At 43.8% G+C, this 20,446-nt stretch overlaps 1 protein-coding gene across 1 annotated transcript; it reads left to right on the forward strand.

Moving 5' to 3' along the window:
- The first annotated feature begins 3,219 nt into the window (after positions 1-3,219).
- Positions 3,220-19,814, forward strand: tpk2 (thiamin pyrophosphokinase 2). Its single transcript, XM_085344916.1, has 8 exons — positions 3,220-3,335; positions 3,417-3,658; positions 12,269-12,332; positions 12,415-12,545; positions 12,662-12,780; positions 19,089-19,221; positions 19,332-19,428; positions 19,504-19,814. Exons 1-8 carry the CDS (start codon positions 3,266-3,268, stop codon positions 19,548-19,550), a joined length of 903 nt encoding a protein of 300 aa, XP_085201042.1. The 5' UTR covers positions 3,220-3,265; the 3' UTR covers positions 19,551-19,814.
- Positions 19,815-20,446: the final 632 nt, after the last annotated feature.

Below are 20,446 nucleotides of genomic sequence, written 5' to 3' on the forward strand. Positions count from 1 at the left end.
AAGGAATATATAAATATATTGTGTTGACTGTCAAGTCTATTTTATGTACAGAGCACATTTAAAGAGGAGAAACTGCCCCCAAGTATTTTGAGGGCAGACACATTAAAAATCCAGGTTAATAGTTTTTAAAAAAGTTTTAAAATACACTAAAGGTTAAAAGGTGTGTTTATTGTGTTAATTAATTATTGTGGAAATCAAATCTTAATAATCTTTCAGAGGGGGCAACAAAGAGGAGGTGAGGAAGATCCAGGTGTTACTAAAGGACAAGATCAGAGAGGCTAAGGACAATTACAGGAGGAAGCTGGAGTGAAAACTCCAGCAGAACAGCATGAGAGAGGTGTGGAGGGGCATGAAGACCATCACTGGATTCAGGCCAACCAACAGCAGGGGAACTGAGGGAGGTGAGAATAGAGCCAATGAGTTGAATCTGTTTTTCAATAGATTCGACACCACAGTGTCTGCTCCTACCCCCACAACCTCACCTGTAGTCAGCCTGGAATCCAGAGCCACACCACTGTGCCAGCCTCTCTCTTCACATGTTGCCTCCTGTGAGATTCCTGACACCCCTCCCCCACCCATCACCTTCACTCAATACCAGGTTGAGATGCAAATGAGGAGACTTCACTCAGGCAAGTCTGCTGGACCAGACGGAGTGAGTCCCCTTGTCCTCAAGACCTGTGCCCCCCAGCTGTGTGGAGTCTTTCATAAACTGTTTATGCTGAGTCTGCAGAGGGTCCCGGTGATGTGGAAGACATCATGCCTCGTCCCTGTACCAAAGACGCCACGTGGCCCCCAGGATTACAGGCCCGTGGCATTGACCTCCCACATCATGAAGACCCTGGAAAGGCTCATCCTGGACCAGCTGCGACCCATAGTAAGACCACACCTGGATCCCCTTCAGTTCGCTTATCAGCCTCGTCTCGGAACTGAGGACGCCATCATCTACCTGCTCAATCGTGTCTACACCCATCTGGACCAGCCGGCGAGCACTGTGAGGGTCATGTTTTTTGACTTTTCCAGTGCTTTCAACACCATCAGGCCGACCCTCCTGGGTGATAAGTTAGCAGCGATGCAGGTGGATGCTTCTCTGGTGTCCTGGATTGTTGATTACCTGACAGGAAGACCACAATATGTACATCTCCCACAGTGTGTGTCTGACAAGGTGATCAGCAACACAGGGGCACCACAGGGGACTGTCCTCTCCCCCTTCCTCTTCACCCTCTACACCACAGACTTCAGCCACTGCACAGAGACATGCCATCTTCAGAAGTTTTCTGATGACTCTGCGGTGGTTGGATGCATCAGCAGGGATGATGAGACAGAGTACCGGGCTGTGGTCGACTCCTTTGTCACGTGGTGTGAGCAGAATCATCTGCAGCTCAACGTGGCAAAGACCAAGGAACTGATCGTGGACTTCAGGAAGACCAGGAAACACTTGACCCCTGTTTCAATTCAGGGGGTCAGTGTTGACATTGTGGAGGACTATAAATACCTTGGAGTACACATTGACAATAAACTGGACTGGGCTAAAAACACCACAGCACTTTACAGGAAGGGCCAGAGTCGTCTCTATTTTTTGAGGCGACTGAGGTCCTTCAACATCTGCCAGAAAATGCTGAGGATTTTCTATGAGTCTGTTGTGGCCAGTGCGATCCTCTATGCTGTTGCATGCTGGGGGAGCAGGCTGAGGGTCGCAGATGCCAACAGACTTAATAAACTAATCCGTAAGGCCAGCAATGTTGTGGGGATGGAGCTGGACTCCCTCAAGGTGGTGTCGGAGAGGCGGATGCTGTCCAAGATAAAGACAATGTTGGATAACACCTCCCACCCACTCCATGACATGCTGGTCAGTCACAGGAGCACGTTCAGTGAGAGACTGAGAACTCAAAATCTTACCAAGTATATTTGTCTTATTTCTAGTCAAAATTATCTCATTACACTTAAAATAAGACACAATCAGCTACAGGGCAACATTTCAGTAAGCTAAAGGAACTTGTTTCAAGACAGTGAATCTTGAAACTAGAGAAAAACTAGAGATTTTTCACTTGTTCCACTGGCAGATTTTTTCACTTATTTTAAGCTAAAATATCTTGTATTAAGTGAAAAAATCTGCCAGTGGAACAAGTGAAAAATCTCTAGTTTTTCTCTAGTTTCAAGATTCACTGTCTTGAAACAAGTTCCTTTAGCTTACTGAAATGTTGCCCTGTAGCTGATTGTGTCTTATTTTAAGTGTAATGAGATAATTTTGACTAGAAATAAGACAAATATACTTGGTAAGATTTTGAGTTTTTGCAGTGTACCGAAAAGCACCACTGAACGACACAGGAAATCATTCCTGCCTGTGGCCATCTCCCTGTACAACGCATCCACTTAACACACTGTTTGCTGCTACAACTACACATGTTTCTTTTCCAACTATTTATTTATGAGTGACTTATGTATGTATGTATGTATGTATATTGTACTATTCTTAGTTAGTGTATTGTCTGTCTTGTCTTAATGTTGGTTTAAAATGGAGCACTGTAACAAAAAATAATTTCCCCCAGGGATCAATAAAGTATTCTGATTCTGATTCTGAAATCAAATCAAAATTTATTTATATAGCACATATTAAAAACAACAGTGTTGACCATAGTGCTTCACAGTCAATAAAAACATGAGACAGTTAAAACAAACAATAGAAGAGGACAACAAACAATAGGTAACAACGCAACAAGCTAAAACAGCCAACTAGACAGAATCAAAAGCCAAAGTAAAAAAATAAGTTTTAAGACGTAATTTAAAAGACTGGATAGACTCGGCAGTGCGAATATGAACGGGGAGGTTAGTGGAAATAACAGTGACTTAGTAGTCATTATAATGTGTTTGCAAATTTGCAAATGTATGAAGATCATGGCTGCTCTCCTCGAAATAAGCTGCCTTTATAAGTTACAGTATCAGTATTGATATGCAGGCCCTGTATCGGATCACTACCAAAATTTGCAATATCATCGCATAGCACTAGTGGGGGGGGAGACCTCATGATAAAATGATGGAGATGAGATGTGAATGGGCAAAAAAATAAAATAAAATAAGAATCTTTACTTCAGTGACCTTTTTGTTGCCGTCATTTTTCCCGTTACCCAGCGGGTCAGTGGAAGTGCTGCCTGACAAGCAGATCTCAGGGAGAAATCTCACAACAGCGGCTGTATCGTGGGCATGCGCAGTAGAGTGGCTACAGTGCTAGCAGCTGAGTTGTGTGTGCAGTTATTTAAAGACATTTAAAATGGCTAGTTGTTCTTGGGCAGAAAACATACTCCAGCTCCTCCGTAAAATGAATAACTTTTATTTACCAGGTATGCGGGTGACAGTAAGAGAAAGGATGAAACGGATGAAGGCAGTTTGATAAGTAACCACGTCTATATTTCTCTCCACAGGTTCGTGTCGTTCAAGCTGCTTTCGTTTTGAGATTGAAGGAGCCCAGGTCGGCTGGATACCTCCTCACGTAGCTTCGCTTTTAGCACGCTATCCAGACGTGTTCAGTCCGCCACACCAGGGTGCAGTGACCCTCTGCCACGGCCTGGACTCGTACGAAAAGAGATCCGAGGCTGTGAGTCATGTACTGCAAGCTCTCAGACAGGAGCCCTCTTTAACCTGCCTTAAAGGATGGAGAGATGAGGTGAGGCGCGCAAGTCAAACGTGTCTTTGTGTGGTTTTTCACTGGAAGCATTACATACTCTTTACCCGTGGCCAACTGTATCACGAGTTGTAAAACCAAGCCTGACCCCCAGCCCTGTGCCAAAGTCAGAATTTACTAAAAACCTTTCAACTTTGCAAGCAACGTTCCCTCTAATTTTTCATGTGTCTGAGCGAACACACAAACTCCCTGAGCGGTCCCTTGGACCACTGTGAGCAACAGCAGACATGTCTACTGTGGTCACGCCAGCATCGAATCCATCCAAATTATATGGTTTATTAAAATAAGCAAATTACAGCATTTACATTTATGTTAGACTACTTTTAATTAACTGCTTTAGCCCACTTACACGGGCGCAGCCAGTCACTTACTGACTAACACTGCAAAACAGAATTGTTAAGTTTCAATTGTAATTTTTTTTTGTGCGCAACGCAGATTTTTTGTGTGCAGAGACCGCGCCAGCAGTGCACAATTGCGCACGCGCGCAGCTTAGAGGGAACATTGTTTGCAAGTGTGTCCTCACTGCAACATCTGAGACTCAAGTACGCGCAAATGTAGAGGAAGTAGTGTTTGTAGGAACTGAAGGGTTCCTACAAACCTTTGGCGTTGTGGGTGGATTACACTGTCCTCTGTTTTGTGATACAATTTGTCCTGTTTTCTAAATCCAACATGAAAGTGAATTTTTTTAAAATTTTGTGACTCCAATTCCAGCTATAAAGTGTGTTTTGATTTCTAGGCCTATGCCCTACAATAAACACTGCTTTGAAAACGTTTTTGCCACCTTTCTTAGCATTAGTTTTTATGTGCCTAGGCCTAAGTGAAAGTGTGTGTGTGTGTGTGTGTGGGGGGGGGAAAGAGTCATATTTCTGTTCCACTAGTACCTACTTGGCTCCACTTGGCTCGACTCGGTTTTTTGGGTTTTCCATTGGGTAGTAGTTCCTTATTCCAGGTACTTTTTTACTATCTGTTGGGATTCCAAGTGAGCAGAGTCGATCCAAAAATGTGACATTGGTAGACTGCATTCCACCGATTGCCAGTCAGTGACATCACTCAGTGCTGTGGGGGGGCTCCCACGCAAATGCAAAGCAGAAGATGAAGCATCGCCAAACTAACTTCGTTCCAAGCCAAAGACAAGAAAATATGATGAACAGCCCCTGCTGACTTCAGCACATCCAAGGAGGAACAGTTCATTGATCTAACCTCTGATTCAACAAATAGGCTGCAGTTTAGGAGGCTGTGCGAAGATTTTCTTGTAAAACAAAGGAGCCTAGTGAAAAAAAAAGTTTGGGAACCACTGACTCAATGTCACATAAAAGCAAGTCCTTCACAAAAATCAAACCTGCCATTTTTGTAATTGGGGAAGTGTCTACGCAAAAACCAATACCTTAGACCAATCATGATATGCATATTTATTTGGTCTTGGTGACTGATGATAGCAGGAACCAGGCAGAACAACCTGAAATGAGAATGTGTACCAGGAGATCTGTGAGCTGATGGCTGCTCAGGGATACCAGAGGACGTACAAGAGCAATCTCAACAAAAACCTATCAAATATAAAAGCGATTGCAGGACCATCAAGGACCACCACAGTCAGAGTGGTTCGATTGGAAATGGTTCAATCAAATGGACTGCATCTGCAGGCACTGACCGGCAAGCAACAGGAGGAAGATTGGGCTTGACTCGGCTACAGCATTGTTGGAAACCATAATGAGGATGGTGAGTTCTTTATGGGTTAATGCGTCTTTTATGCTAATTATCCTCACTTTGAACTCACAAGAATATTTTAAAGGTAATACCATTGTCTCCTATATGCAGACAATAACCTAGATGGTTAACTATCAACTCTAACTCCAAGTAGTCACTTCCAAGAACAAAATATTTTTAGCTCCAAGTGCATTTCCACAATATTATTGTTAAACTGGCTTTCATTAACCATCTCCCATTTCTGCCTTTCGCAAGAGGAAGAGGACCCACACCAAACCGGACCTGACAAGTGTACTTGAAGAGATGCATGCTCAGTGTCCTAAATCTGGCCCACCATGAACAGCACAATCGATTTGCTTCTCAGTGAGAGATGTAAGGCAATGGAGCAAGAAGCCATCTTCCAGAGGAAGGAGATTACAGAGTGCTACCTTCATCCAGGCATTCCTCTTTGTGCTGGGTGAGCTTGTACAGGCAATGAGTTGCCAGCATGAGTGACATTTTTACCCCTCAGCTATGAAAGGCTGATGTGGTATCGTCGTCACCCTGTTGGCGAGCGTGCAGCATGGACTCCTAATTTTGTAAATGTGATAACTCAAGAAGGAAGTCACGTAGGACATTTAAATTGAAACCATAGGTGCAACTACTAAAAATCGGGGACAGGTTTAAATCTGTGACCTTGACTTGAAAGGTCAGAGGTCAAGTTTTCTGAAAATCTTGTGAAAGCAATAACTCAAAAATGTAGGATTTTGAAATTAATACCATAGGTGTGGCTAGTAGGAGGCTGAGGGGTAGCACTGGCAGTCACCAGTATTTTTACATCATGAATGCAATAAATGTATATAGTTTAACTTTTCAGCCTTCATTTTGCACATTGTAAATCGTTTGGATTTTGCTGCTGACTATAATAAAGAATTCAGTGACCATTGTGTATGTGAGTTTTTTTTGTTTTGTTTTTTTTTTTTTGGGGGGGGGGGGGGGTTGTCTGTTACAACACCAGTAGGAAAAAAGTATGAACCAAACAATTATCAGTGAAATTTTGGTGCAATGACAGCTTATTTGTAATAAAAAGTAACCAAAAGAAATAATCTTCTTCGCCAGGTAAAGTCATCACAAAAAACACTATATTATTGGATGCGCCAATGCAGAAGATATTGCACATTTTAGTTATTGCAACAGTATATCAAGAAACTGTGTCATACTGGTGTCGGCATTTCCTATAACTCTGTTAGTGTTTAATAGGATTTAACATAACACAAACAAGTTAAATGTATCTTTTAACATTTAATTTGTATCACTGAATCTTGGTCACCAGGAAAAATAAAACTTAGAAACAAAGATGGAGACAGAACACAACTTTATTGTCAAAATTCATAGTGACATTAAACAGGAGTACGTTTGTGGGGACATGACTAGGAAGGCAACGGCACCTTCCCTTCAGTCTGCTGAAAGCATTATCAATAACCAGCCATGCTCAAATGATTTTCTTTTTTAAATGTCCAGTGTCATGAAATGGTTTCAAGAACAAGCTTTGCAAGGGACAAGCTGTGTCTCCAAGGATGTAATAGCTACCACACAAATGTTCTTGATGTGAGCTGGTAAGAGGTTTTCCCAGCTAGCTAACTCCCACAGTGTGAACATATTGGTATGGTATTCAGTTATATTGGAAAACAACCTAATCCAAGTTGAGTCTAGTTGAGTTGACTCAAGATGAGTAGGTACTAGTGGAAAAGAGGTTCATTTGTCCTCTAAACCTAAGAACTGGTTGTGCTACCCTTGGCAATGAGAACTGCAGTGCAAACCATTTGTCATGACTTGCAAGTGTATTAGAACATTATCATGCTGTATGGGTTATACAGCAGGATCATGCACTTCAGTTTCAGAGTACTATATGATATAGCAAAATAGTATTTTTTTTATTTTTATTTTTTATATACACACACACACATGCAACGGCAAGGGGGGAACAGCCCACCTGAGATTGAGAACTGACCTGAAAAACAGGAACATTGCAAAGCTTGAAACCTGGACTCTCTGTAGCCGATTACCAAGACTACGTAAAATACCCTTTGAGGATCTACTAGGTGATGTGAATGCAGCACTATGGACCATACCTACTGCAACCATCTGCAACTAACCAGCTGATCTACATCATGGCAGCAGTGATCAATGAGGTGCTTGGCTACAAGTAGAACAGCCACAAGGAGCAGTACAGTCCATGGAAAAGGAGGCTAAAGGCCAAGATCAAGGAAGCACGGAGGAAAGTTAGCCAACTATAGGAGCTGCAAAATGGTGCGATGAAGAAGGTGCCTAAGAAGTACAGCACGCTGTCTCTACCTGAGGCCTTGGAAACTACCAAGGAAAGACTGACAGCCTTGGCCAGCCGCTTTAAGAGGTACACCAGAAAGATAGAAGGCAGAACCATCCAAGGTATACAGAGACTGAGCAATACTGGAAGAGCATATGGGAGAAGGACACAACACATGACGGCAATGCTCAGTGGCTAGTGGATCTAAGAGCAAACCCCAGCAACCTCCCTGAACAGAGACCAGTAACCATTACAGTGGCAGACATCCAAGAAAAGGTCTCCAGTATGAAGAGTTGGACAGCACAAATGAACCAGCTGCTAGTGGATGAGAGACACCCAGAATGGTTAACCCCCAGAAGGAACCGGTTCCATCCATCTACCGGCCAATAACCTGCCTCAGTACCACATGGAAACTCCTGTCAAGCATCATAGCAGCTAAGACGAACAGACACATAGCTCGATAGCGGGGCACAGAAAGGGATTGGCAAGAGGAGGAGCCAAACGCGAGCTATTGGTAGACAGAGCAGTTGCCTGAGACTGCAAGACCAGGCTGACCAACTTATGCACTGTCTGGATTGATTACAAGAAGGCCTGTGGCTCGATGCCGCACACCTGGATCTTGGAATGCCTAGAACTATAAAAGGTCAACAGGATCCTAAGAGCCTTCATTCACTTGCTCAATGAATACCTCAGGCAGCAGAAACCCAAGAATGCAGAGAAAGAGGAGGCACCATTATGGAGGGACAGGCCTCTGCACGGTATGTACCACAGGCAGATAGAGGAAGTGGCTAACATCCAGAAATCCTACCAGTGGCTGGACAAAGCCGGACTGAAAGACAGCACAGATGCACTAATCATGGCAGCACAGATGCACTAATCATGGCAGCACAGGAACAAGCTCTGAGCACATAGAGGCTGGGGTCTACCACACCAGGCAAGACTCCAGATGCAGGTTGTGTAAAGATGCCCCTGAGACAATCCAGCACATAACAGCAGGGTGCAAGATGCTAGCCGGCATGGAGCACCATAACCAAGTGGCTGGCATAGTATACAGGAACATCTGTGCCGAGTATAACCTGGAAGTCCTCATTAGTGCCTCTGTGCTGTCTTCTAGTCCAGCTTTTTCAGCCACTGGTAGGATTTCTGGATATCAGCCACCTCCGCTATCTGCCAGTGGTACATACCGTGCAGGGGCCTGTCCTTCCATGATGGTTTCTCCTCTTCCTTTACTTTCTTGGGTTTCTGCTGCCTGAGGTATTCACTGAGCACGCAGTCAGGAAGATGGCCCCCTTCTTCCTGATGTATTCATGGATGTTCGTTGCCTCATCCTGGACTGTGGACACTCACTAGTCCCCGGCCTCCTTCCCTACGCTTAACATACAGCCCCAGGGTGCTGGACTTGGGGTGAAACCCTCCATGCATGGTCAGAAGTTTCCTGGTCTTGATGTCAGTGGCTCCTTTGGCCAGCTTATTAACCGAGCAGGGTGCCTGATCACGGGGTGTTGATAGCCTGGATCTTTTTCTTACCATTCAGTTGACTCCTCAGGACTTGCCTGACCCTCTGCAGGTACTCAGTGGTTGCAGCTTTCCTAGCGGCCTCTTCATGGTTCCCATTTACCTGTGGGATCCCCAGATACCTGTAGCTGTCCTCTATGTCTGCAATGTTGCCTTCTAGTAGTTCAATCCTGTCAGTTCTGGCTACCTTCCATTGTTATCATCAGACTACATTTCTCCAGTCTTAACAACATTCCGATGTCGTTCCTGTAGATAGATCCTGGTGGTGTGGATCAATGAATCAATGTCACGTTCACTCTTGGCATACAGCTTAATTTCATCCATGTAGAGGAGGTGGCAACAGCTCCATTCTGTAGCCAGTATCTGTAGCCAGTCTTGTTAACGGTGTCACTGAGGGGGTTCAGGCCTATGCAGAACAGCAGTAGATCCCGCACTTGATGTTAACTTGTGATATTGGCTTGAAGTTGGGCTCTAGTGTGAATATATATATATGTGTATATATATATGTATATATATATATGTATATATATATATATATGTATATATATATATATATATTAGGGGTGCAACGATACACAAAATTCACGGTTCGGTTCGGTTCGATACTTTGGTGTCACGGTTCGATATTTTTTCGATACAAAAAAATGTTCATGCCTTTTTAATTTGTCATTTATTAAAATTATAAATATATATTTTAACTCAAAAGTACAGTTTTTAAATTTAACCCTAACCCTTGTGCGTGTTTTTTATTTTGACAGCGAATGCGCACCTGCGGACCACTTATGTGCAGCCCTGGTTATTTAGCTCATCATATTGCAGCCACAGAAATTCTTTTGTCCATGAAACCATAAAGCTGCACTTTCTTTTTGCCTTATAGTCTGATTTGTCATAACTTCTCCGTTTTGTGGTAAGCTTTTCTTTGGCTGTCACTTCTTCACCCTGACCTGTCTTATTTGGCTCAGCAGAACTGAAATGCTTTTACACACGCACTCACATAAGCTCAGCGATTCTCTGCGCGATCAACCTCTCACATGTTTAAGCTTGCTGCGGGAGATTTCACTTGTCATGTTTGCATAGTAAGCTAACGATTAATAAGACGATGTCAGAGGAATTGGTGCACAAATTATCATCACTCACAGATCAGTGCTGTCGCTCTCTATACACAGTTCGCACGATTGCAAAGTGAAAGCAAAAAAACAAGCGCAAATTCAAACGCGACTTCAATATGTCACATATTGACAGTGGCTCACCGATGCCAATGACATAATTACCCAGCTACATTTCTGAAAGAATGCAAAAGCATTGACATATATTTTTCCTACAATAGCCCGACGGGCAGGGAAGAGATAGATTTTGGTAGCCCGACTGAAAAAATCGCTAGCCCCGGGACGTCGGGCTAGCGATATTGCGAGCCCTGTATCTGATTGAGGAATCACTCATCTTTGGAAAAGAGAGTTTATTACAGAGAAATGGCTCTTTCCAAAATAAAAGCTATACTATCCGCTTCTTCTGGGCTATATTCTCAGCAGCATAAGGAGAATCATGTGCTAACAGCTGTCTAAATGACTCGGCTAAAGTTAGTAGCATGCTTGCTTTTTGTTGTCTGCTTCCACTTGTCTTTGCACTAGGATGATGTCGGCGTAAATGTGCAGTCATATTCGTTGTGTTCCCACTAGTGCTTTCAGGTTAATCTCGTTGAAATGACCTTAACGCCACAACACGGCAAATCTCCGTTAACGAGCTACCACCCATCGCTCCGTGCATGGGGCTAGACGGCCAACACGTTAACGAGCTAACTGCGCTAACACACTAGTTCACACCAATGTAATTGAGCATTGCATGGCACATCCAACATACTGTTTTACTTTAGTCCATGACTCGCTTACCTTCAGGGTCATATGTCACATGAAAACCAAAATAATTCCAAACGCCAGATCTGAATGAGGTTCAATTTGCCTGTTGCAAGGAGAGCTTAACTTCTGTCTCGCTAGCTTGCCCTGCGCTCTTCCTTCTGACTATGCTGTCTGTGTTGAACGCTCAGTGGATCTGCGCTGGACAGTGCAGCCTAGGCGGAGTAGTCAAACACAGATTCACTGAGCGCTCAACACAGACAGCATCGTCAGAAGGAAAATTGATAAAATAAATTACAAATGTTGTATTGTTCGATACATATGCGTACCGAACCGAAAGCACTGTATCGAACGGTTCAATATCGATACGAATATCGTTGCACCCCTAATATATATATATATATATATATATATATACACATGCATATAGTGATTAGATTGCTCAGATAATAATAAAGTATAATAGTCCAGCCTAGAATTAATAAACATGAACACGCTTTTCAACATCACTCTGAGAAATGATGTTTCTAATTTTTTGCAATATCTTGCAAATAAAAAAAAAGCACTCCCACATATTTTATTAAAGTGCATGTTAAAGGACATGTGCTGGTCAAATTAGCTCCAAGATTTAGCACAGTGTTAATGAAGGCAAAGGTAATGCCTTAGCAGTATTTGATTAAAAACCCTGCTTATGAGGATTTAAGACCAAGTAGAAAAGCATCAGTTTGATCTGACTGTAGGAGAAGAAAATTACACAATTACACAATTACACAATCCCACACAACATCCAGCCCATAAAGGGCTGGATGTTGTGTGGGATTATGGGATTATGTAAATGTATCTATTTAAATAATCCCACTAACTGCATGACTTTGACTGGTGGAAGAAGCCGGAGAACCTGGAGAGAACCCATGCAGACACAAGGAGAACATGCAAACTTCATAAAGAAAAGCCCCGCCAGATGGTGGAGTCAAGCCCAGCAGCTTCTTGCTGTGTGGCAAGAGTCCTAACCACCATGCTAACCAAATTGCATTGCATTACATTTTGGCTTTGGGTTCAGTTGTTTACTTCTCTGAATGGTTATAAGCAGGTGGAATGAAAAGGGCAAAGCAAGATAGTTTCACTGTCTTAAATATAGGTGGAAGGTGTGAAAAAATGTTCAAGGTTAAATCAACTTACATGTTCTCACTTATAACACTAAAACATCTGTTCTTTCAGAAATACAGTGTAATGCCCAGATTTTCAGACTGCCCTTTGATGTGGATGGAAAGAGCAGCTACAAGTAGGTTTTGGAGCACCGTCTCAGGCTTTTATATTATACCTGTGTTTGAGCTGTATGAGCAGACCATGCTGCTACACTGCAGGTCTCTTTGGGGTGAAGCGGTATGGAGTTCATATCAATGGCTACACTGTCAGTGACAGTCAGGAGGTTTGTATGTGGTTGGCACGGCGCTCCCACACCAAGCAGACGTACCCTGGGCTCCTGGATAACATGGTAAGAATAGACTGAAACACTGACATACGAGACAGTGTGATGAAAGCATTGGTGCAGCATCTCATGTCAAGCTATTCCACTTCAGTTTCTTCAGCGTATTGCTTGTATCCTCAAAGGCAGCAGGTGGGCTGGCTGCTGGTGTTGGCATCAAACACACTCTGGTCAAAGAGTGTCAGGAGGAAGCCTGTGTTCCAGCAGCCATAGCTAAGAAGGCTCGTCCAGTTGCAACAGTAAGGTGAGCTTGATACACTGCTAAGAAGAAGGGGGTTAAAGAACAACGCTAAGGGTAGTCTACACTTTGTTTTCTTACTGACATATCTCCCGAAAAGACTCCAACTAACAGTGATTACACAGTAACAGATCAAAAGGCAAAAACAGAGCCTCCAGATCCCCACATAATAAGGGGGATGGGGCTGTGGAGATATATATATATATATATATAAAAACACCTAGCTCACCCTCTGCGGGCGGTTTATCCTTCAAGCTCGGGTCCTCTACCAGAGGCCTGGGAGCTTGATGGTCCTGCACAGTATCTTAGCTGTTCCCAGGACTGCGCTCTTCTGGACAGAGATCTCCGATGTTGTTCCCGGGATCTGGTGGAGCCACTCACCTAGCTTGGGAGTCACCGCACCTAGTGCTCCGATTACCACAGGGACCACCGTTACCTTCACCTTCCACATCCTCTCGAGCTCTTCTCTGAGCCCTTGGTATTTCTCAAGTTTCTCGTGTTTCTTCTTTCTGATGTTGCTGTCATTCAGAACCGCTACATCGATCACTACGGCCGTCTTCTTCTGTTTGTCTACCACCACTATGTTTTGTGGTGGTTAGCCACCACCATTTTGTCCGTCTGTATCTGGAAGTCCCACAGGATCTTAGCTCGGTCATTCTCCACCACCCTTGGGGGCGTCTCCCATTTTGACCTCTGAACTTCCAGGCCATACTCGGCACAGATGTTTCTGTATACTATGCTGGCCACTTGGTTATGGCATTCCATGTATGCCCTGCCTGCTAGCATCTTGCACCCTGCTGTTATGTGCTGGATTATCTCAGGGGCATCTTTACACAGGGATGGGTACCGGTGGCACCGGTTCTGACATAAACGGTAGTAACCAGACCGAAAAGCAGCGCACATTTCGGTGCTTTATTTCGGTGCTTTTTTTTCCTGAGCTGTGATACACTTCTAGCCAATCATTTTACGTTTCCGAGGATAGTAGGCGGGGCTGGGTACGTACGTTCTGTTAGAGCAGAGCTACAGATTAAAAATGTCCAAGGCGAAGCGGTCAAAAGTCTGGCTGTACTTCACAGCAAAATAAGCAAACTCAGCAGCCTGCAACAAGTGCTTTAAGCTGATACTGTGATACTGTGCAAAGGAGGTAACACCTCAAATCCGATGAAACACCTGGCGACGCATAGCGTTTTTTTTAAAAAGCCCAGAAATGCGCCGTATTTGATAGCTTGCTGCGAGACCTCACACCGTGCACGTCGGGTGGGTTGCCAGTTATCGGACCCAGAGCAACATCCCCCAAAAACCCGAAGAATAGAGTCCTGGCCCCTAGCCCTGCCAGTGTAGCAGAAATGATGACGGATGATGATGCAGCAGCAGCCGTTCTTCTCTGCGTGAGTAGCTTCATGTTGTTTGTGTGTAATTTACGTTGAGTAGGCTAACCACGTTATTACATTAATGCATGTGAGGTGAACTAGCAAACATCATCATAGCTACATGCGGCTGTCTTCTTGTTTGATGGCAGATACTCCCTTCACCCTGGCCAAAAAGGCTAAAATGACCAAAGAAAAAGTGGGAAACAGTTAAACATGAGAGGTTTTTGGACAAAGTTTGTGTTTTTTCCATTGATTAAGCACTGCTTCCAGCCAAGAGTGATGCCATATATGCCACATAGCTGCAGAAAAGGCACACATTGTTATCTTTTTACAAAAAAACCCAGCTGAACATGAGAGGTTTTTGGACAAAGTTTGTGTTCTCCATTCTTTAAGCACCGGTTCGAGCACCGGTTCGAGCACCGTTTAAGCACCGGCACCGTTTCAAAAGTACCGATTTGGCACCGGTATCGGATAAAACCTAAACGATACCCATCCCTACCTCTATGTCTGCAATGTTGCCTTCTAGTAGTTCGATCCCCTCAGTTCTGACTACCTTCCCTCTCTTTGTTATCATCCGACTACACTTCTCCAGCCCGAATGACATCCCGATGTCATTGCTGTATATCCTGGTCGTGTGGATCAGTGAATCAACGTCTCGTTCACTCTTGGCGTACAGCTTGATGTCATCCATGTACAGGAGGTGGCTGACAACTGCTCCGTTCCATAGTCGGTATCCGTAGCCAGTCTTGTTAATGATCTCACTGAGGGGGGTTCAGGCCTATGCAGAACAGCAGTGGGGACAGAGCATCTCCTTGGTAGATCCCGCACTTGATGGTGACTTGTGCTATGGGCTTGGAGTTGGCCTCTAGTGTTGTACGCCACATCCCCATTGAGTTCCTGATGAAGGCTCTCAGGGTCCCATTGATCTTGTACAATTCTAGGCATTCCAGTATCCAGCTGTGGGGCATTGAGTCATAGGCCTTCTTGTAACCAACCAGGCAGTGCACAGGTTGGTGACCCTGGTCTTGCAGTCTCGGCTGACTGTTCTGTCTACCAGTAGCTGGTGTTTTGCGCCTCTGGTATTCTTGCCAATCCCTTTCTGTGCCCCGCTCATGTATTGACCCATGTGCCTGTTCATCTTAGCCGATATGATGCTTGACAGGAGCTTCCATGTAGTACTGAGGCAGGTTATTGGTCGGTAGTTGGATGGGACCCATCCCTTCTTGGGGTCCTTGAGGATCAGGACCGTCCGACCTTTGGTTAGCCATTCCGGGTGTCTCTCGTCAACTAGCAGCTGGTTCATATGTGCTGCCAGATGCTCGTGGAGGGCAGTCAGCTTCTTCAGCCAGTAGGCGTGAACCATGTCGGGGCCTGGTGCTGTCCAACTCTTCATACTAGAGACCCTTGCTTGGATGTCTGCCACCGTGATGGTTACTGGACCCTGTTCAGGGAGGTTGCTATGGTCTGCCCTCAGATCCACTAGCCACTGAGCATTGCTGTTATGGGTTGTGTCCTTCTCCCATATGCTCTTCCAGTATTGCTCCGTCTCCAGCCTTGGTGGTGCTGTTCTCTTATTGTTCCCTTGCCACTGAGAGTACACCTTTGCTGGTTCTGTGGAGAACAGCTGGTTTATTCTCCTGCCTTCTATCTCTTGTGTACCTCCTCAAGCAGCTGGCCAAGGCTGTGAATCTTTGCTTGGCAGTTTCCAAGGCCTCAGGTATGGACAGCTTGCTGTACTTTTTTTATGCACCTTCTTTGTCGCACCTTTCTGCAATTCTGTTAGTTGGCTAACCTCCCTCCGTGCTAATTTGATCTTGCCCTCTAGCCTCCTTCTCCATGGAGGGTACTGCCCCTTGTGGCTGTTCAACTTGTAGCCAAGCATCTCACTGATCACTGCTGCCGTATTGTAGATCAGCTTGTTAGTGTCGGTAAGCGTGGCTGTAGGTATCATCCGTAGTGCTGCATTAACATCATCTAGCAGACCTTCTGAGGGTACTTCACGTAATCTTGGTAACCGGCTACGGGGGATCCAGGTTTCAAGCTTGGCCATGATCCTATCTTTCAGGTCAGTTCCTCTCGCACTCAACGATCCTTCTCCTATCGCACTTGGGGCTTTGTACCCAATCTCCCCCCTGACCTGGCGTCCTGGCTCCCCCTTGCCGTAGCATTTATGTTGTACCTCGTCAATCTCTAGCTGTGAGAGTAGTCCCTTCTTTCGAATGTTGGAACACTGAGCTACTAGTTGTTTCGCCGTCATTGTGGATGTTGGGTATCGAAGAATCCATAGGTCCCTCATCCTATTCATGTAACCAATTCCGCCAGGGTTACTTGCGTAGTAGCATTCCAACAACGCCCTGTTTTCGTCTCTAGTAGCCCGCTTCTCGTCAGGGTGCCCTGTTTCCTCAACACCTGACGCGGACCTCGTTGATCCAGGCGACGACCGAGCCGGCATGCCTTCATATTTATGTGTCTCGCTCATGTCTGCAGTAGGCTCACTTAGCATATGGGGTCTAGCCTTAGGACCCTTACTGGATACAGACGCCCCAGGCGGGGATCGAACTTGCGATCCTCTGCTCCTATATATATTAGGGGTGCAACGATATTCGTATCGATATTGAACCGTTCGATACAGTGCTTTCGGTTCGGTACGCATATGTATCGAACAATATAACATTTGTAATTTATTTTATCAACTTTCCTTCTGACGATGCTGTCTGTGTTGAGCGCTCAGTGAATCTGCGTTCGACTACCCCGCCTAGGCTGCACTGTCGAGCGCAGATCCACTGAGCGCTCAACACAGACAGCATAGTCAGAAGGAAGAGCGCAGGGCAAGCTAGCAAGACAGAAGTTAAGCTCTCCTTGCAACAGGCAAATTGACCCTCATTCAGATCTGGCGTTTGGAATTATTTTGGTTTTCATGTGACGTATGACCCTGAAGGTAAGCGAGTCATGGACTAAAGTAAAACAGTATGTTGGATGTGCCATGCAATACTCAATTACATGGGTGGGAACTAGTGTGTTAGCGCAGTTAGCTCGTTAACGTGTTGGCCGTCTAGCCCCATGCACGGGGCGATCGGCGGTAGCTCGTTAACGGAGATTTGCCGTGTTGTGGCGTTAAGGTCATTTCAACGAGATTAACCTGAAAGCACTAGTGGGAACACAACGAATATGACTGCACATTTACGCCGACATCATCCTAGTGCAAAGACAAAAACAACAAGCATGCTACTAACTTTAGCCGAGTCATTTAGACAGCTGTTAGCACATGATTCTCCTTATGCTGCTGAGAATATAGCCCAGAAGAAGCGGATAGTATAGCTTTTATTTTGGAAAGAGACATTTCTCTGTAATAAACTCTCTTTTCCAAAGATGAGTGATTCCTCAATCAGATACAGGGCTCGCAATATCGCTAGCCCGACGTCCTGGGGCTAGCAATTTTTTCAGTCGGGCTACCAAAATCTATCTCTTCCCTGCCCGTCGGGCTATTGTAGGAAGGAAAAATATATGTCAATGCTTTTGCATTCTTTCAGAAATGTAGCTGGGTATTTATGTCATTGGCATCGGTGAGCCACTGTCAATATGTGACATATTGAAATCGCGTTTCAATATGCGCTTGTTTTTTTGCTTTCACTTTGCAATCGTGCGAACTGTGTATAGAGAGCGACAGCACTGATCTGTGAGTGATGATAATTTGTGCACCAATTCCTCTGACATCGTCTTATTAATCGTTAGCTTACTATGCAAACATGACAAGTGAAATCTCCCGCAGCAAGCTTAAACATGTGAGAGGTTGATCGCGCAGAGAATCGCTGAGCTTATGTGAGTGCGTGTGTAAAAGCAGCAGGATATATATTTTAGTTCTGCTGAGCCAAATAAGACAGGTCAGGGTGAAGAAGTGACAGCCAAAGAAAAGCTTACCACAAAACGGAGAAGTTATGACAAATCAGACTATAAGGCAAAAAGAAAGTGCAGCTTTATGGTTTCATGGACAAAAGAATTTCTGTGGCTGCAATATGACGAGCTAAATAACCAGGGCTGCACATAAGTGGTCCGCAGGTGTGCATTCGCTGTCAAAATAAAAAACACGCACAAGGGTTAGGGTTAAATTTAAAAACTGTACTTTTGAGTTAAAATATATATTTATAATTTTAATAAATGACAAATTAAAAAGGCATGAACATTTTTTTTGTATCGAAAAAATATCGAACCGTGACACCAAAGTACCGAACCGAACCGAACCGTGAATTTTGTGTATCGTTGCACCCCTAATATATATATATATATATATATATATATATATATATATATATATATATATATATATATATACATACATACATACATACATATATGTATGTATACAAAATGTGGAAGTTGAATTTGTTATTTTTATCAGTATATTTGTTGCTGGACAGTAACAGGAGTCACTGTGGAAAAGGCTCATTCCGCTGTGATGTACCACAGAAAACCATCAAACAGCTTCTGTCTATAAAACCAGAACTATTTTTATTTGCAATATCTTTTTACATTTCTACATTGTATTTTTGATTGTTGATTGTTTGATTGTGATCTACAGATCTGTCACTTCAAAGCCTGCGCAGCTGCTTAGAACCTCTCAGCAGCTGCAGCTCGATCGTGTTGCTATAACAGGCAGAACAAACACAAGTCTGTGAACACTGTTTTTGCATTAATTGGAATAGTGTGATAAAAATGAATTAAATACTGGGTATAAGAAAACATGCGTTTTAGTAGTCAGAATGGTAGAAGGGCACCGGTACTGGTGTTGATATACTGCAGCTTTGGTGTGGCTGGATCACAGCCTCACAGTGACACCTCTGGAAGAACCTCCTGTTCTGGAGAATCATTGCTTTATGAAACAGTTAGTTACATAATTGGATTTTCAAAGAGACAATTTAGCTGCCTTTGTTTTATTTTATTTTCAAGCTACACATATGAGGATGAAGAGGGTGTGTTTCCAGAAAGCCAGTTTGTCTTTGATTTGGAACTTCCTTTGGAGTTTAAGCCCATAATAGGGGATGGAGAGGTGCAGGAGTTTTACCTCCTCCCCATAGATAAGGTTAGTGTTTTTCTCATACTATAATTTGGGAATTCAGCTTCTAGGAGCCAGTACTGCATGGGTTGAGATATAGATGACACAAAGATATAAAATATAGCATCTTGTTTCAGGTGAAGGAACTGCTGGTCACTGATGACTTCAAACCCAACTCTGCCATGGTAGTCTTGGACTTTCTCATAAGACACTCGTACATTGACCCTGACACAGGTTTGTGGGTGTTTGCAAAATGTCCAGTCAAAAAACCAGCTCACTGCCTTAGTTCTCTTTTTGTTATCATTTCAGAGCCGTACTATCAGGACTTTGTGACAGGACTCCACCAGATATTATAGAACGAAGATGAAGATTACTCACTGTGCCTGAGGCACCATATGTCATGTGGTGCCAACATTGTTGTTCACATTTACAGTTGCAAGAAACATCATAAAAATGTGAACTTTTCTTTAGTGTTTCTTCAGAAACACTAAAGAAAAGTCATACACTTTATTGTACAACATGTTAATATTAAATATAGTGAGTTATTATATTTCACAGGTGTTTTTCATGCAGTTTTGTTCAGTGGGTTCAGCCTGATAACTGCAGGTGAGTGGTTCAGAGGATGGCTGAACCACATGAGTGGTTTGCAGGTGTCATGCAGACCTCAGAGTAAATATGCTCTATATTATCTATAGTCATAGTACGACCTTTTAAGTTCAAAGTGCAATTTCAGTTTCTGCACTTCCACCCATTAAATGCAGTAATCATACTTGATTCAAATCTAGTCATCTCCTTATATACTGCAAGTCTATAGGATAAAAATGTAGAGAAGAAAAATATGTTATGTTATTCTTTTGAGAATGTAGAGCTCAAAGAGAAGATAAGCAACCTCATTAGAGTAAAGCACACATGGATATTTGCTGTGTAGGCGGGTGGTTTGTGGGATCCAGCACTGGTCACATAAACCTGACAGAGCGTGGAGCTGTGTTTGGTACAGCTGAAAAACTGTTTACACAGTGATATATACGACAATATACACATATAACACTCCAAAAGAAGAATGTTTTGAGATTCCTCACAGCAATAAAGTGGAACTTGCGAGTTCATCTTTATTTATTGGTGCTTTCTGTTGTAAAATCTTAACGAGTGTTCACTGGACCAGTCTTCATCACAGGTTTTTCTACAGTTGCTCGTGACACTTGCACAGTAACGAAGAACAACTTTGGACCAGTCCTTCTGCGAGGTGTTTCAG

Source organism: Diplotaxodon limnothrissa, linkage group LG20, assembly GCF_057381915.1.
Source record: "Diplotaxodon limnothrissa isolate DT_005_m linkage group LG20, D_limnothrissa_male_GT1.1, whole genome shotgun sequence".
In the NCBI taxonomy this organism is placed as follows: domain Eukaryota; kingdom Metazoa; phylum Chordata; class Actinopteri; order Cichliformes; family Cichlidae; genus Diplotaxodon; species Diplotaxodon limnothrissa.